Source organism: Eptesicus fuscus, chromosome 17 (assembly GCF_027574615.1).
Source record: "Eptesicus fuscus isolate TK198812 chromosome 17, DD_ASM_mEF_20220401, whole genome shotgun sequence".
NCBI lineage: Eukaryota > Metazoa > Chordata > Mammalia > Chiroptera > Vespertilionidae > Eptesicus > Eptesicus fuscus.
Window position 1 is genome coordinate 36,109,091 of NC_072489.1, and position 14,339 is coordinate 36,123,429.

At 42.6% G+C, this 14,339-nt stretch overlaps 2 protein-coding genes across 5 annotated transcripts in view; one reads left to right on the top strand and one right to left on the bottom strand.

The window, feature by feature from the left end:
* Positions 1 to 2,354, bottom strand: part of HTR7 (5-hydroxytryptamine receptor 7) — a 94,208-nt gene extending 91,854 nt beyond the window's left edge. For both annotated transcript variants that reach the window (XM_054729217.1, XM_008156921.3), the window contains exon 1: positions 1,816 to 2,354. In XM_054729217.1, coding sequence (XP_054585192.1) covers positions 1,816 to 2,354 — 539 coding nt within the window. The remainder of the gene's footprint in view (positions 1 to 1,815) is intronic.
* A 1,357-nt stretch (positions 2,355 to 3,711) lies between these two features.
* The window catches only part of RPP30 (ribonuclease P/MRP subunit p30), a 34,593-nt gene continuing 23,965 nt past the window's right edge, over positions 3,712 to 14,339 (top strand). Inside the window, exons 1-6 of one of the 3 annotated variants that reach the window (XM_054729159.1) lie at positions 3,712 to 3,778; positions 8,284 to 8,349; positions 11,235 to 11,290; positions 11,912 to 11,968; positions 12,389 to 12,463; positions 14,204 to 14,275. In XM_054729159.1, coding sequence (XP_054585134.1) covers positions 3,751 to 3,778; positions 8,284 to 8,349; positions 11,235 to 11,290; positions 11,912 to 11,968; positions 12,389 to 12,463; positions 14,204 to 14,275 — 354 coding nt within the window. In that variant the 5' untranslated portion in view covers positions 3,712 to 3,750. Of the gene's footprint in view, positions 3,779 to 8,249; positions 8,350 to 9,173; positions 9,230 to 11,234; positions 11,291 to 11,911; positions 11,969 to 12,388; positions 12,464 to 14,203; positions 14,276 to 14,339 lie in introns of those variants that run through there. The other 2 variants (XM_008156920.3, XM_054729160.1) reach the window with 2 other exon arrangements.

Below are 14,339 nucleotides of genomic sequence, written 5' to 3' on the forward strand. Positions count from 1 at the left end.
GTGGTCCCAGCCAAACCTAAATGTGCCCAGAACAGAAGCACTGGATGTCTTAGGAGATAGTTAGCACACTGTGTTAATTATCATTTATCAATTATGAAATGAAAAAAGATTATAAATGCATTGCTTGCAGTATGAATTATCTGTTTTACTACACTAAGTTCCTTTTAAAAGGACTCCATTCATGCAAGAAGCACAGCTTTGGTTGGCCGAGCAGTCAGATTTTTGCGCTTGTAATTCATGTTTATGCTTACTATATATGTTGAGTGCGCTCTCCTAGTTCCTGTTGCCACAACCAGACTGTAAATGCATATGTTTTTTACATGCTGAACTACAGTCATTCAGAACTTCAGCTGTCAAGTTTGGAGCTAATATTCTCATATATGCATTTCATCTTCTACCAAAAATAATTATTTGCTGTCAGAAGCTCCTAACATAACATATAAAATGGCAAGATCCATTTTAAAAAATAATAATCTAGCCGTTTAACTAAATGCAGCTACATTGTATGTGTTTTTTTTTTTTTCCTTGAAAACACCCCCTTTCCAATCATTCTCTTTATTGTTATTATAAACCCTGGCCAAGCAGTAAAACAGCAGAACATGTTAAATACCAACAAACCACAAATAGCAGTGTTTACAGGGAGGAAAAGGAGGAAAAATCTGTTTCATGCTAGACCATCCTTTGAGGTACTGCCCTTTTAAGTGTGGCGGCATCAATTATTTCTCCTACGCCAAAAGGTCTACATATTTAAAGGTTCTGTAGGTCCCCAAAGAAAATAAGCAACCATTTCTCTGTATCATTAAACACAACAGAATGCCAGTTCTGTGCTGGTTTTAAAATACCAGCAGAATTCTGAGTGTGAACATTAAGGTTTAATATTTCCATTTCAAGAGAAGCAGAGAGTTGTTCTCTGGCCAAAAAGTATTGGGATCATACTTCAAGTTGTCGATTGCACAATATTTCTAGGGCCAAAGACTAGCTCCATTGCAGAATCCTGTTAACCCTAGAGTCTGAAGAAATCCTGGGGATCTCCTAGCCCAATCTGATACTCAAGGCAGAAATTTTCCCCCCAGCACCCCTGACAAGATGGTCAGCCTATGTTTCAATTACTCCTCCGGTGGGGGAGTTCTCAAGAGAAGATTCCCAAGGGGTATGATGAAAAGGCTAGAACCAACCACTCAGACAGGGAGTAAGGCTCCAGTCAGGAAGCCTATAAGATGCAAACAGCGTTGCCAAACACTGAAAAGCAGACTTCCAAAAGAATAATACTCAGAATCAGCAATCATTGGGGGTGTAACGTTGAGGTGTAGACCCCCCCCCCCCCCCCCCAGTTCTGGGACCACCCTAGATCTTTCATTGGCCTGGGGAGTAGCTCCTACCGTCAGGGAAGCAAGGTGACTTCTCCGACTGATTTCTTAAAGTAAGAATGGACTCTTGAGGGCTCACAGCAAGGGTTTGTCAAGCTCAGAAAGGACCACCTTCCTCCTGAAAACCAAGACAAGGGACCCCCTGGTGGAACTGCTAATGCCTGAAATACTCTTTTTAACTTGTGGTCTTAAAACCTTCACTAGAGTAAATCGGTACGTTTCCAGCTCTTTTTTTTAAAAAAAAAAAGGTGAATGAATATAGGCTTTGCTCTAACTGATTGTGGCTGGGGTAGGGCTGATGCGTGGGGTGGATGTTTTTTTTAAGCGCACCCCTTCATCCCACCGTGACATCTGGCTTACCCTCCCAGGAAAGGCGAGCGCGCCGGGCTGAGCTACCAGCGAGCACATCCCCCAGCCGGGCCCCGGGACGGGGCGGTCCGGCCCTTACCTGTCGATGCTGATCACGCACAGGGTCATGATCGAGGCCGTGCAGCACATGACGTCCATGGCGATGAAGACGTTGCAGAAGAAGTGGCCAAAGATCCACTTGCCCCCGATAAGGTCCGTGACGCTGACGAAGGGCATGACCGCCACGGCCACCGAGAGGTCGGCCAGCGCCAGGGACACGATCAGGTAGTTGGAGGGCTGGCGGAGCTTCTTGACGAAGCACACCGAAATCACCACCAGGCAGTTGCCGGCGATCGTCAGCAGCGTGATGAGCGTCAGGATGGAGCCGATCACAACTTTCTCCACTCTGCCGTAGTTGATCTGCTCCCCGCAGCCGGAGGCATTGTCCGGGGGCGCGTCCCAGGTGGGCACGGGGCTGGCGGTCACCTCGGGGACCCCGCGCAGCAGGTGCGGCGCCCAGGAGCTCGCGACCCGGCCGGCGCCGTCGGGGCTCAGGTCCGGCAGCCCGACCTCCGGCAGGAGGACTGAGCGGAGGTGCCCGTAGAGGTCCGGGCGGCCGCTGCTGTTAACGTCCATCATCGTGCCGCTGTGCGCCGCTGCCCATGGAGCCGGCGCCCCGCCACGCGCGCCGGCTACCGGTGTAGGGGCTTCACCTCACCGGTTCCGCTCCGCCCGGCCCAGCCATGGGGCCCGCGCCGGCCGCTGGGGGGCGCCCGGCTCGGCCTCGCGGCCCCGCACGTCCCGGGCCCCAGCCGCTGCGGACAACGCGGGAGCGCGGTGGCGCGGGGACTCCCTGCGGGAGGCGCCTCGGGCACCCGACGGACGCCCGGGACGCGCGGGTTCTCGTGCGGGCTGACCGGGATCGGCTGGCCGTACCGCAGCCCGCAGCCCGCAGCCGCCGCGCGGCTCGGCGGAGAGCGCCGGGGAGGCAGCGGCAGAAGTTGCGGAGTGCGCCCCGCCCCTCGCGCCCGCCACCGCCGCTCCCCTGCGGCAGCCGCGCCGCGTCCCCACCGCCACCGCCACCGCCGGCTCGCCGCTGCCCTCGCCCCTCGGGCCCCCGGATCGGGCTTCCCGCACTGGGCAGGGGCCGCCGCCTCCGCCGCGCCTCCGCACTGGGCGGGGGGTGGCGCTTCCCGCGCCTCCCGGGATCCCTAGCGGGCTGGCCCGCGGGTCTTGGCCGTGGGAGGCTCAGACCCCCTCCGACACACCTGCACCTGCTCTCAGCAGTAAACGACCCACCGGTGTGGGGAGGTCTAGGGAGCCTGCGGGCATTCGGACTCGTTGCAAAATTAAGAACCTGGAGAGGAATCCTCCCCCCCCCCCCCCCCCCTTAATTAAAAAAGCATTTTCAAGCACTACACCAAGCAACAAATAGATACTTCCGTTTCCTATTTTGACCACTTATGGGAGAAAGCAATGATGGAAAAGGAGAGAGCCCCGAATGGGGTAGTGGTGGAACCTCAGAAAAGGAAGAAAAGGGGCGAGGGAAAGATGCCTTCAGGTCCTAGCACCAAGGAGTTGGGGGGGGGGGGGGAGGGGGAGGGCCTTAAACCCATTCTGACTACCCCTCTGGGTGTCTAGAAAGAGGCCTTTTGGTCGTGAAAATAGACCCTGCTGTTTTTAGTTTCAGACTTCAAAGCCTAATTTGTTGAAAGGAGGGTTAATTTTCCCAGGGCATCCTGGAAATCTTGCACATAAACGAAGAAATGACCTGTTACAATGTTCTGCTGAAGAATCCTGGAGGTGTATGTTGATTTAATGCCTATTGCCGAAAATCCCCTTGGTACTCAAACCCTGTCAGAGCGGCTGATTTTTATTATTTCTGAGACTTACGTCATTTTCTTTAAAGGTTGTATTGGAAGCCATCAGTGATTTCTTTAGTTCAAGACTCTAAAAATAATTAAATCTTTCTTTTCTAGTTAGGCCCTAGCAGATTATAAATGAAAAGAACAAACCTCAAAACGTATTGATCTGAATGCTGAATAATACTCTCATTCTTCAAGGTAGGTATTAGCCCTATTCATCCAGGTAAGGAAACACATTTGCTATTGCCATCAAATGGTAATACATTTAAAAAAAAATTTTAAGTAGGAAAAATCCTTAAAAGGTGGACCAATGTTCACAGCTCTCTCAATATTATGGAAATGTCAGGGGCTCTCCTCTGCCTGGGATAAGGAGATCAATATATTGAGTCAGAGGAAGAGTAGATGATAATATGTAAGCCACAAAGCAATACTATTGAATATTTAAGAAGATGGATGAGGAAATTTCTTCAACCTTAGTTATGTTAATATTAAACATCATTTCAGACAAAAGAAAACTAGTTTGTAGTCAAAAGCCATTTAAGAAACCATCTGTTGACTGTTCAGTACAGCGAGGGAAATAGAGACCAGCAGAGATTTAATGACTTGTCCATGATCATTCATGACTGCATTGAAATGTCTTCGTTTTTTGGTTTTGAGGTTTGGAATTGTCTCAAGGCCTCTTAAAATTCCCACGGTAATAAATTTTACAAAATACTTTTGACTTTTCTCATTTTTTTTTTCCTGGAATAATCAGGTCAGCTTGTCTCTTTTAAATAATATTCCAGCCAGGCCGGCGTGGCTCAGTGGTTGAGCACTGACCTATATGCACCAGGAGGTCACGGTTCAATTCTGGGTCAAGGCACATGCTTGAGTTTGGAGCTTGCAGGAGGCAGCCAATTAATGATTCTCCCTCATCATTGATGTTTCTCTCTCTCTCTCTTTCCCTTTCCCTTTCTCTCTGAAATCAATGAAAATATATTTTTAAAATAAATATAAATAAATAAATAAATAAATAAATAAATAATGTTCCACATTGATTAATTAAACAAAGAACTTAAAAAGCAATAGATGTATTTTTATTTGAATCTACATTCTATATAATTTTCACCTACACTCTTACCAGCATTTACCCAACCCACTTATATTTCAAAGCAACTTCTGATGTTTTGCTTTTGTATTCTGATTGCAGGACATACAAACTCACCAAATACTCAGAAAAATTCTACTTTCAAATTTACTTCCTTTTCCATTTCCATATAGCATCAGGTTCAAACTCCCCTTTTTATAGAGCAATCACCTCTATTATATTATCCCTGGTGATGGCTGGGTGTATTTCCTAAGAGTTCTAGAATTTAATTTATAAGCTGTCACAATGTATAAACATAGGTACTGAAAATCTCAGCATCTGCAGCATTACCTTGCTTATGCTGAGTTTAAGTTTCATCTATCATTGTATTACTCCAAAATCCTGACAGAACAATCTGGAATTCTTTCCATTTCCCTCTAACTTTGACTAACAAATAGTCCTATCTTCATAAAAATGCTAAAATCTTGTGTATGCTTTTCTATAATTTTCTCTGAAAAAAAAAAAAGCTAAAAATACAGCTTCACAAAAAGTACTCATAAAATACCTAAACATTCATCTGAATTTGTTATTTGTTTTGCCCTTGGCTTCCTGGTGTTTTAAAATCCATATCAAGGTGTGGCTTCCTTCACCACCACCCCTGCACCCCTTCACTACCTGCAGCCCTCACCCACATACCCACTCTTTGGCACTTACACTGGAGATAGAGACATATTGGCATCTAAATCAAACCATGTCTTTAGATTTTATCTCTTTTGTTTGTTTCATTTAAAAAATAGCTGATGCTTTTAAAAGTACCAAACCTTGCCTAGACTCCCATTGCTTATAACCCACATTCTCATTAAATTGTCAATGAGGGCACCTGAGAATTACAGTTTTGTGATGTAATCTCCCAACAGGCAATCCCCCTCTCAAAACTGCTCTGGGGGAGTACAGAAGAGCAAATCCTACAACAGGAACTGCTTTTTATAAGCTCTTCTTTATCCCAAGTACTCATCTAGCCCATCCAAATGCATGTGCTTAATCATGTCTATAGAGAACCACACATCCCTATCCATAGGACATAAGCATAAGGGAGTTTCTTTTCCCATAAACCAGCAGACTCTGACAATCTAGATTTACTTAAAAAGCACAGGCAAAATAAAGCTTTCTATGCCATAGGAATCAATAACTCACTAGTCAGTTAAGCATACTAATGTCATGCTGACTGGGGTTCCAATAATTTCCAATGACAATGTAGCTGACTTCCTACAGGACTATTTTTTACTTCTCAGAAATGTTTAGATGCTCACTTTTTTACACCCCATTGCCTCACTCAACTAAACTAATTGTGTGAGTGAGAATAGACCCCAGAATTGGATGAGAAGAGACTAGGAAAACTAGTGCTTAAGATTATTGTTTATAAACATCCGAACATGACCCTGTGGCTGCCAGTCAGGCTATAGAGCAGTAGCATAGAAATACAACACACATCTTAGGACTGAAATCTGTCAACAGAAATTCTGGGGGGGGCCTACTTCAGATAAAAGAGTCCAAACAAACAGGAATTATCTCCTCTGTGACAATTCCTCTCACCATAGTTAATATAATCTTTTCCAGACCCTTAAAGCATATTTTTTCAAATCTTTATTATAGCACCTAGTGTTGCTTTATGCTTTACATTTCCATGACTGTCTTCTCTATTAGACTATGAACTTCCCAAAGGAAGGATGTTTTCTTATTCCTGCCACATACTAGGTGTTTTGTTAACATTTGTTGGGGGAGAGGGGGAATAGTGTAGAATAATGGCCTATAACCAAGAGTCATTCATGATTTTAAATAATTACTCAGCTTAAAGTGAATTGTGAGTTTTAATTTAGAAACATGTGCCTTTTAATTATGCTACTTTTATTTGCATTATCCCTAACTATAAAAAATGTACCTTTTTTCTTTGGTTTCTTCCATTTAGAAAATTTTCATTCCCTTTACAAAATAAATATAATCTTTAAATATTTGTTTTTAAAAAGATGAACAGAAAACAGATCCAAGAACACGTATTTATTTTATAACTCAGTGTTTTGTACTACCCATTTTGGAATATAAGTGGTACATGCACACCCCCTAGAGGGCAATCTATTCCTCAATACAAATTTCACAGAACTTCCATGGAAAGCTTAGTAAATGAGTATCTTTCGGCAGTTCAAAATTCCCTCAGCATCCACTATTGGAATATGAACTGTGTGTGAGGCATGCTTAATTACCATGACTATTATTTATATAGTTTTTAGGTTTTGAGCTCAAAGTCATTTCTAGTTAATAGTACAATAAATTGGCCAAAGTCTTGTCACATCGTGTTTATGTTGTATAAGTCTGCAGTTAACATTGATCCCAGTAGAAGTCAGTGTTAGTCATGGTTACCAATTCTGACAAGTCAACTTTAAAATTCTCAAAATTCTTCTCCATACACAAAAGTAAGTCACTTCCTAATGATGTACCATTTTTAAGCAGCATTTCCAAAAAATATAGTCAAGTCAAAATTCTCAACAATACAGCTTTTATAATTTACTTGCTTATCAGCTGCAATAGAAAATTATAGAGATAATTTAGTTTTTTTAATATAATTTATCCTTTGAGTTCTTAGCTATATTCTCAAGGTATGACTGAGCAATGGAATTTATAGTTATTATGTTTGAAAATGCTAGCTTTTGTTTTTAGGACCTGTTCTTTCTCTTGCCTCCAATATGTATTCCTTGTAAATTTCCTTCAGTGAAAAGTTTTAGTTGCCTGAGCAATTTTTCTTCACTTAATATGCAGATATAAAATGCATTTGTTGAAAAAGAAAAAAAAATACAAAAAAAAAGCACTTAGCTCACTTGCTTTGAAAATTAAATGAAATACGTAAGGTAAGTACTTAGCAAATTGGCTGGCCCTCTGTAAAATACTCAATGACTGTTTTCCAATTTCTCACCCTTTCTCTTTCTCTTCCTCCTCACCTAGGCCACCCCTGCCATCTTGTGGTTGGAAATGTTAAGTGTGAAAGAAAGCTCCGTGCTAGGTCACAGCCAGCTCGGTTTAGGCAAAAAAAAAAAAAGAAAAAAAAAAAAAAAAAGAAAGAAAGACCCTTTGCTTTTCTCAGGCAATCTTTTTCGAGGTTTTCAGGTCAGATTCCCCCTCTTCCCGATGAGCCTATTTTAAACAATAGCTGGTCTTTAAAGGTAGGGAAGAAAACGGGTTATTTATGTCTTTTTTTTAAAAAAAAGCATTTCCAGCTCTTAGCAAGAGTTTCTGGTTTATTGCAGGCGCTCAATAAATGCTATACAGTTGTATTTCGTAAGAATTACTTTCTACCATTTAATAGGAGGAATGGTAAGAGTTGTGAACACCTGTGGGGGAAAGCAAACTTTCTCATTCAGAATAACACAAAGGAGTGAAGTGAGACTTTTGGTTTCGACACACTAATTTTTACTTTTGGTACTTGAAAGCGAAGCAAATGCCTGGGAAACTTCACTTACAATCAACTAAAGGGAGGGTCCAAATGCTTGAGTAAACTACAAATCCCAGCATGCCTCGGGGGCGGGGCCCAGCGCCTGCGCAGATCGCGCGGGGCGGTCATGTGACTCCAGCATGGCGGTGTTTGCAGATTTGGACCTGCGAGCGGGCTCGGACCTGAAGGCGCTGCGCGGGCTCGTGGAGAACGCCGCTCACCGTGAGTCGCCCTGGCCTCGCGGGCCGCAATGCCTGCCCAGCCTCGCCGCCCCCCAGACCTGTCGGGTTACGTTCTGGAAGGACTCGGCAAGGCCGGGCCTCCGTGTCTCTGGGATGTCCCTGGAAGCCGATGCCCACCACGGTGTTGTCTGGATCCTGAACGCGGGAAATTCGAAGGCACTGGGGAGCTTTTACCCAGTCTAGCTCTTCCTTTCATGCAACTTGAGGAAACCGAGGCCATGAGGAGGTGGAGCATTTGTTTAGGGCCCCACAGCTGATGGAATGTAGAAGCCAGGGCTTCCACGTGGAATCTACACCGGTGCTTTTTACTATCACACCCCTTGTCTGCCTTTCACGACTGGGTCGGAGCAAATGCGTGAGCAGTGCATCGACCGAGAGTACCGTGGGGCTCGGGAAAGCGGGGAGGAACAGGGGGCTGCGAGTGTTGGGATAATATTTACAGGAAGGGTGGATAGGAGAGGATATATTGGGGATGGGGGCAAGCAGCATGGCCAGAACGCTGGATTCATATTTGAATCCAAGGAAGCGAAAGCCCTGAGAGCTAAGAGCCCGTTTTAATTGTTGAAACTAATCATGACTGCTGTTGTCTTCTTAGATGTGGGGCTAGAAGGGTTTACGAATGAAGAGGTTTCTGCAGGATTCCTCAGTTCTCAGCTCTGTGAGAGCTGGTAATGATACTTTTCAGAGGGTGGTGCTGGCTACAGCCAGCCTTTGGCGAAGTGGGTTACACCATTTCTTCTTGTCCTTTTGTCTTTCCATTGCAGCCACTAATTAGCATCGTCTCTCTGAGAATACTTTCCTCACCAGTAAAAAGAAGGCGATGGACATGATGATCTGGGCTGTTTTAACGCTACTATTTGGTGGTTCCTTTAAAATCAAGTTTTCTGGGTGTAGTTTGTATTACTTCTTCAATTAAGCTTTTCCGGATGCTTTTTCCTTAATGACTGAATCATGATATGTAGAGAGTGGCCATGTCTTTCTATTTATTTGAAAGATGAAACAGAGGGCCGGAGACCATGGGATACCAGGACACAGGCTTTATTGGCGATCACCCTGCCGGCCGCCTTCCAGAGGGGGAAAGGGAAGAGAGAGAGAGAGAGAGTGTGCCGGGGTGAGAGTGCCTTTTAAGGGGAGGAAAAGAGGGGACGGGGCTTAGGGCACTCAGCACATGCTGATTGGTGGTTTCATGTAAGGTACATGGTTAGGGGCCTAGGGACTTAGGAATCGGAGGCTTAGGGTATATGGCAGGTGCTGATTGGTGGTTCAATGTACAGTCCATATAAGGTGTTCAGGAATGTCCGGCTGCAGGTGGAGTTTACGTCATACTCTGTCCATCAGTTGGGGGAAGGGAGGATCTATCATTATTCTTTTATTTCTTGTGCTCAGCACAGTCACTCAGCAGCCCTGGCAGATAGTGATTGCTCACTCACTGCTTATGGAATAAACTAATAAGCTGTACACCTTTTTAAAAATACAGAAAATGATGACTTGTTTAGAAAATTGCCTCAATTTCAAATATTCTTGAAGGAGATGTGGTAAAGTGTCTATACATTGTTACCCAATGTGTATAATTAAAATTAAATGAAAAGTCATAACAGGACAGAAAGTCACCCCAATTTTAGTTAAAGATAAACGAGTGCTATTTGGTGCGTGGCAATTTTCAAAGAATAAAGAAGACAGATCCCTGGTTGTTGGTTTATGATGTGATGTAAGAAACCAATAAGCTTCAGAAATAAGTTATATAAATAGAAGTTACACCAGAGACATTGGGAAAGTAATCCTAAGATGCCAGATGAGTAGTCTAGGAAAAGTTTGTGGAGAAATTGAATCTAGTTGACATTTCTGAAGGACAGTAGAGACGTTGTTTAGTGGCCAAAAGGTTTCCCCGAGTGGGTATAATCAGAAAACTTAGAGTAGATTTTGGAGTATGGTAAAGAAGAATGGCGGTGGGGTGTGTTGGTGGGGCTTGGTTGATTTGACCGAGTGAAAGGTGAAGCACAAAGTACTGGAAATTTCTTTTATCTTCTGGTTTTTCTGTATTCTCAACACTTAGCAAACGGCCTGTCATGGAACGGATACTCAATATTTGAGTGAGGAAGGAAAGAAGGAAATTGGACAAATTGATGAAAGGGGGCCCACTATTTTAGCATTAATATGCATTATATTTTCATATCCTGTTATTACCCCCCCCCCAATTGGTGTTAAAATAACTTGAAAATATGATTTAGACATAATTTCGGTAGTCAAATGCCCAGAACAGTGCTCTGTGTTGAGGCTGATAGAGCAAGGCCCCGGCCTCAAAGAGTTCCCCACCTTGATGGTGGAGAGCTCCAAAAGAGAAGTGGACAATCGTGTGAGGGCATCATTACTCCATTTCTCCTTCGGAAAAGGGCCTCAAAAGGAAGTAATAAGGCTAAAAAGCAAAAGAAATGAGTGAGAATAAAGGTGGGGCTGACAAGTATAAAGTTGGTGGGATGAAAATGAAAAAAGGAATATGAAAGGAGATGGAAAGGAGACACGCAAAGTTAAGGGTGTTTAGAATCATGCTAATATGTCACAGAGGTCAAATAAAGCCTCAACTAAGTGCCAGGCACGGTTCTAAAACACTCTGCGTGTATTATCTCATTTAATCCTCATGATATGTATGTTAAGTTCTTTTATTATCACCATTTTGACAGATAAAGAATCTGAAACTTGTAAATGGTAATGCTTAGATCTGAAAGCAGGCAGTCTGATACCAGAGCCCAAACCCATACCATTCTGCAAACTTCCTCCTAGTCTTGACATCTAGAAGTGGGATGGGACTATGGGTAAAGGAAAGAGAGGTTGTTATATTTAAGAAGAATGTTCCATTTTTCTTTTCAGTTGGCTATTCAGTTGTTGCCATCAATCACGTTGTTGAATTTAAGGAAAAGAAACAGGTAAAATAATTTCTGAAGTTAATAATAACAACCAGTTTTTAGAATTATTTATATTTATATTGGTAATATGGAACCTACAGATAAGCATATTTTCTTGCATTTTAAAAAATGCATTCTCTGTGCACTATTCTTATTTTATAATAGTTGAGTTGATGCATATTTGTGCAAATGATAGCTTTTTTGTGACATAATAGACATGCTTTGAGGATTCTTAAAGTTGATTTGATGTTAATTAAGTCACTCAGTAGTCATTTTTTTAAAAAAGTGCATTGTTATTGATTGACTATAATCACAGTATTTGATTTTTTAACTCTTTAACATAAACATACTGGTAAATGTGTATATTTCTCTTTAGGCCAATAACTGTACCTTACAGATTATTTCAGTCTAAAAACTACTTTTCATTCTTCCTATCCATTGATGTTTACAGTTGCTTCTCTGCTCTTCAGCTTTCTGTAATTTATTTTTTTTAAGAACAAAGCTAATTTAGTGTTTCTGAATACCACAAATTAATTTTCTTATTTCATTTCTTAAATTATCTTTTCTGCAAACCCCTAGTAAGTTTTCCATTATGCTTTGTCCCATTAACATTCTAGGGTAACTGTTTATTATTTGTTGTAGGAAATTGAAAAACCAGTAGCTGTTTCAGAACTCTTTACAACTTTGCCAATTGTACAGGTAGGTGTTTTGTTGTTTAAGAAGCATAATACCTATTCTTTCAATGCAGACACGCCCAGTGACATGTACGGTTCTCTACCTTGTGCTGCCCCTTCCTCTGCTTACCAGTCTTACTTTTCCATCAGGACCCAGGTCTTCTGTGAAACGTTCTCTTACTCTCAATTCTGTACTTCTTTGGTAGTCTTCTTTCCTGAAGTCCTACAGCCTTTAACTTACCTCATTATGTACTTTAACATACACCTTTTTTCTCTAGCTGTAATATAAATTCCTGGAGAATGAAGGCTGGATTTTACTGATCTTTACTGCCCTATTGCTGGCATCTTTTTAATGAATGCTTCCACTGGTAAAGAGGAAAATCAGTTATTTGTATTCTGTGCTTTTTTTTTTTTTTTTTTTTTGATGATATGTTTTTGATTATAGGGAAAATCAAGACCAATAAAAATTTTAACTAGACTGACAATTATTGTTTCGGATCCATCTCACTGCAATGTTTTGGTAAGTTAATTACCTTTCTTCTCTCGTTTTGGACTTGTAAGTTGATTGATTAATGTTGAAAGTGTTGCTTTTCAACTTAACCCATTCTTACACCCCCACCCCTGTGCATGACACCTGCCTGCTGTCCCCATCCTCAGAATTCACATAATACAACAGAATCTCTTCTACTCATGGCACAGGTACAGGAATACCACAATATATGAGTCCTTGGGCAACTGTTAGTCATTGAGCTCACATGAACCAGACATACGGTGGTGCTAGGGATATTGATGTGAATAATACAGACACTATCCTTTTAAATCTGTGAGAAATAGCTAAAAAGGTGGAGGTAGTAAATAAAGAATGCTCTGGAGGCCAGTTTGAGGGAGTTGATGTTCAAACTGGGGCCAGAAAAATCAGTAAGTGTTATTTAGATGTTGAATGGGGGAGAGAGTGTTCTCAGAGACAGGAGGGATTATGCAAAGGTCCTGAAGCCAAAGAAAACATGGTGTGTTTTGGGTGTGGTCTTAGCCATCTGAGCTGGCTAACCTGAGATGAGGTTAGGGAGGTTGGTCTGGGTCAGAGGTCCTCAAACTTTTTAAACAGGGGGCCAGTTCACTGTCCCTCAGACCGTTGGAGGGCCGGACTATAGTTTAAAAAAAAACTATGAACAAATTCCTGTACACACTGCACATATCTTATTTTGAAGTAAAAAAACAAAACGGCAAAAACACCCACATGTGGGCCTCGGGCCGTAGTTTGAGGACGCCTGGTCTGGGTGAGCAGATCTTAACCAAGAGAGGTTTGCATTATAGTGAATGGATCAGAGGGGATCAAGGGGATTTGAGAAGCATCCAGGTGGTCGGATTGGCGGGATTTGATGGTTAATTGGATTTAGGCTGATGATGCCTTAGTGTGGCCTGAACAGCCAGTTAGGTAGCTGGTGGTACCATTTGCTGAGACGGGACATACAAAGAAAAGCAGCCTTGAGAGCATGGCGTTTGGGACTTGGTGGGTTATTGTAAAAGTTCCAGTGGAGCCTATCAGATGGCAGTTGGGAAGGCATGGCCCTTAGAAGAGTGATCCTAATAACAGATAATGACTTGGAAGTGGTCACCCTATCGAGAGTAATCTAATTCGTGAGAGTGGATGAGACTCCCTGGTCCAAGTGTGAGGTGGGAAGAGAAGGTCTAGGACAGTCCTGAGGAATTTCAGCATTTAATGGGAGGAAGATAAGCCAGGATAAGCTGTCTTATATTTCTCTCATTCTGTCCTTGGTTTCTCAGGTATTTTCCTGCACATCTAGCAGTTTAATTTTTATTTAACATTATTCTCATTGTGAACCTAATTGCCTCACACTTAGTCAAGTGTATTTTTTGTCTCCCAACAAAATCGTGAATTCCCTGAAGGGCAGACATATGCCGTAAATGATCCTGTACCCCTAGTGTCCCTCACACAGCAGGCTCTCGGTCGGTGTCTGACAAACTCCTCCACTAGTTTGTAAAAGCAAGGGCTATCTAATTTGATTTTTTTATTGCAAACACATTGATTGATACAAGTATAACAATGTAGGAAGGAAGGTAGAAGGTTGGTGGAATGGATGTTGGTATCTAAATTCTCACGTGCTTAGAAAGTCTTCTCTGCCAACATACAAAGCAAAGCAAAACTGTCAGTGGCATGTTAGGTGTGCAGCCAAACCAGAGGCAGAATTCCATGGATACTGTTTTTGCTACTGTATGACAACATTCTTTTTATTACTAGAGAGCAACTTCTTCGAGGGTCCGGCTGTATGATATTGTTGCAGTTTTTCCAAAGACAGAAAAACTTTTTCATGTAAGTAACAGATTAAGTAAAAGAAAATAGTGTTTGTTATTTTTCAAAAGAAGTCTTGATTATT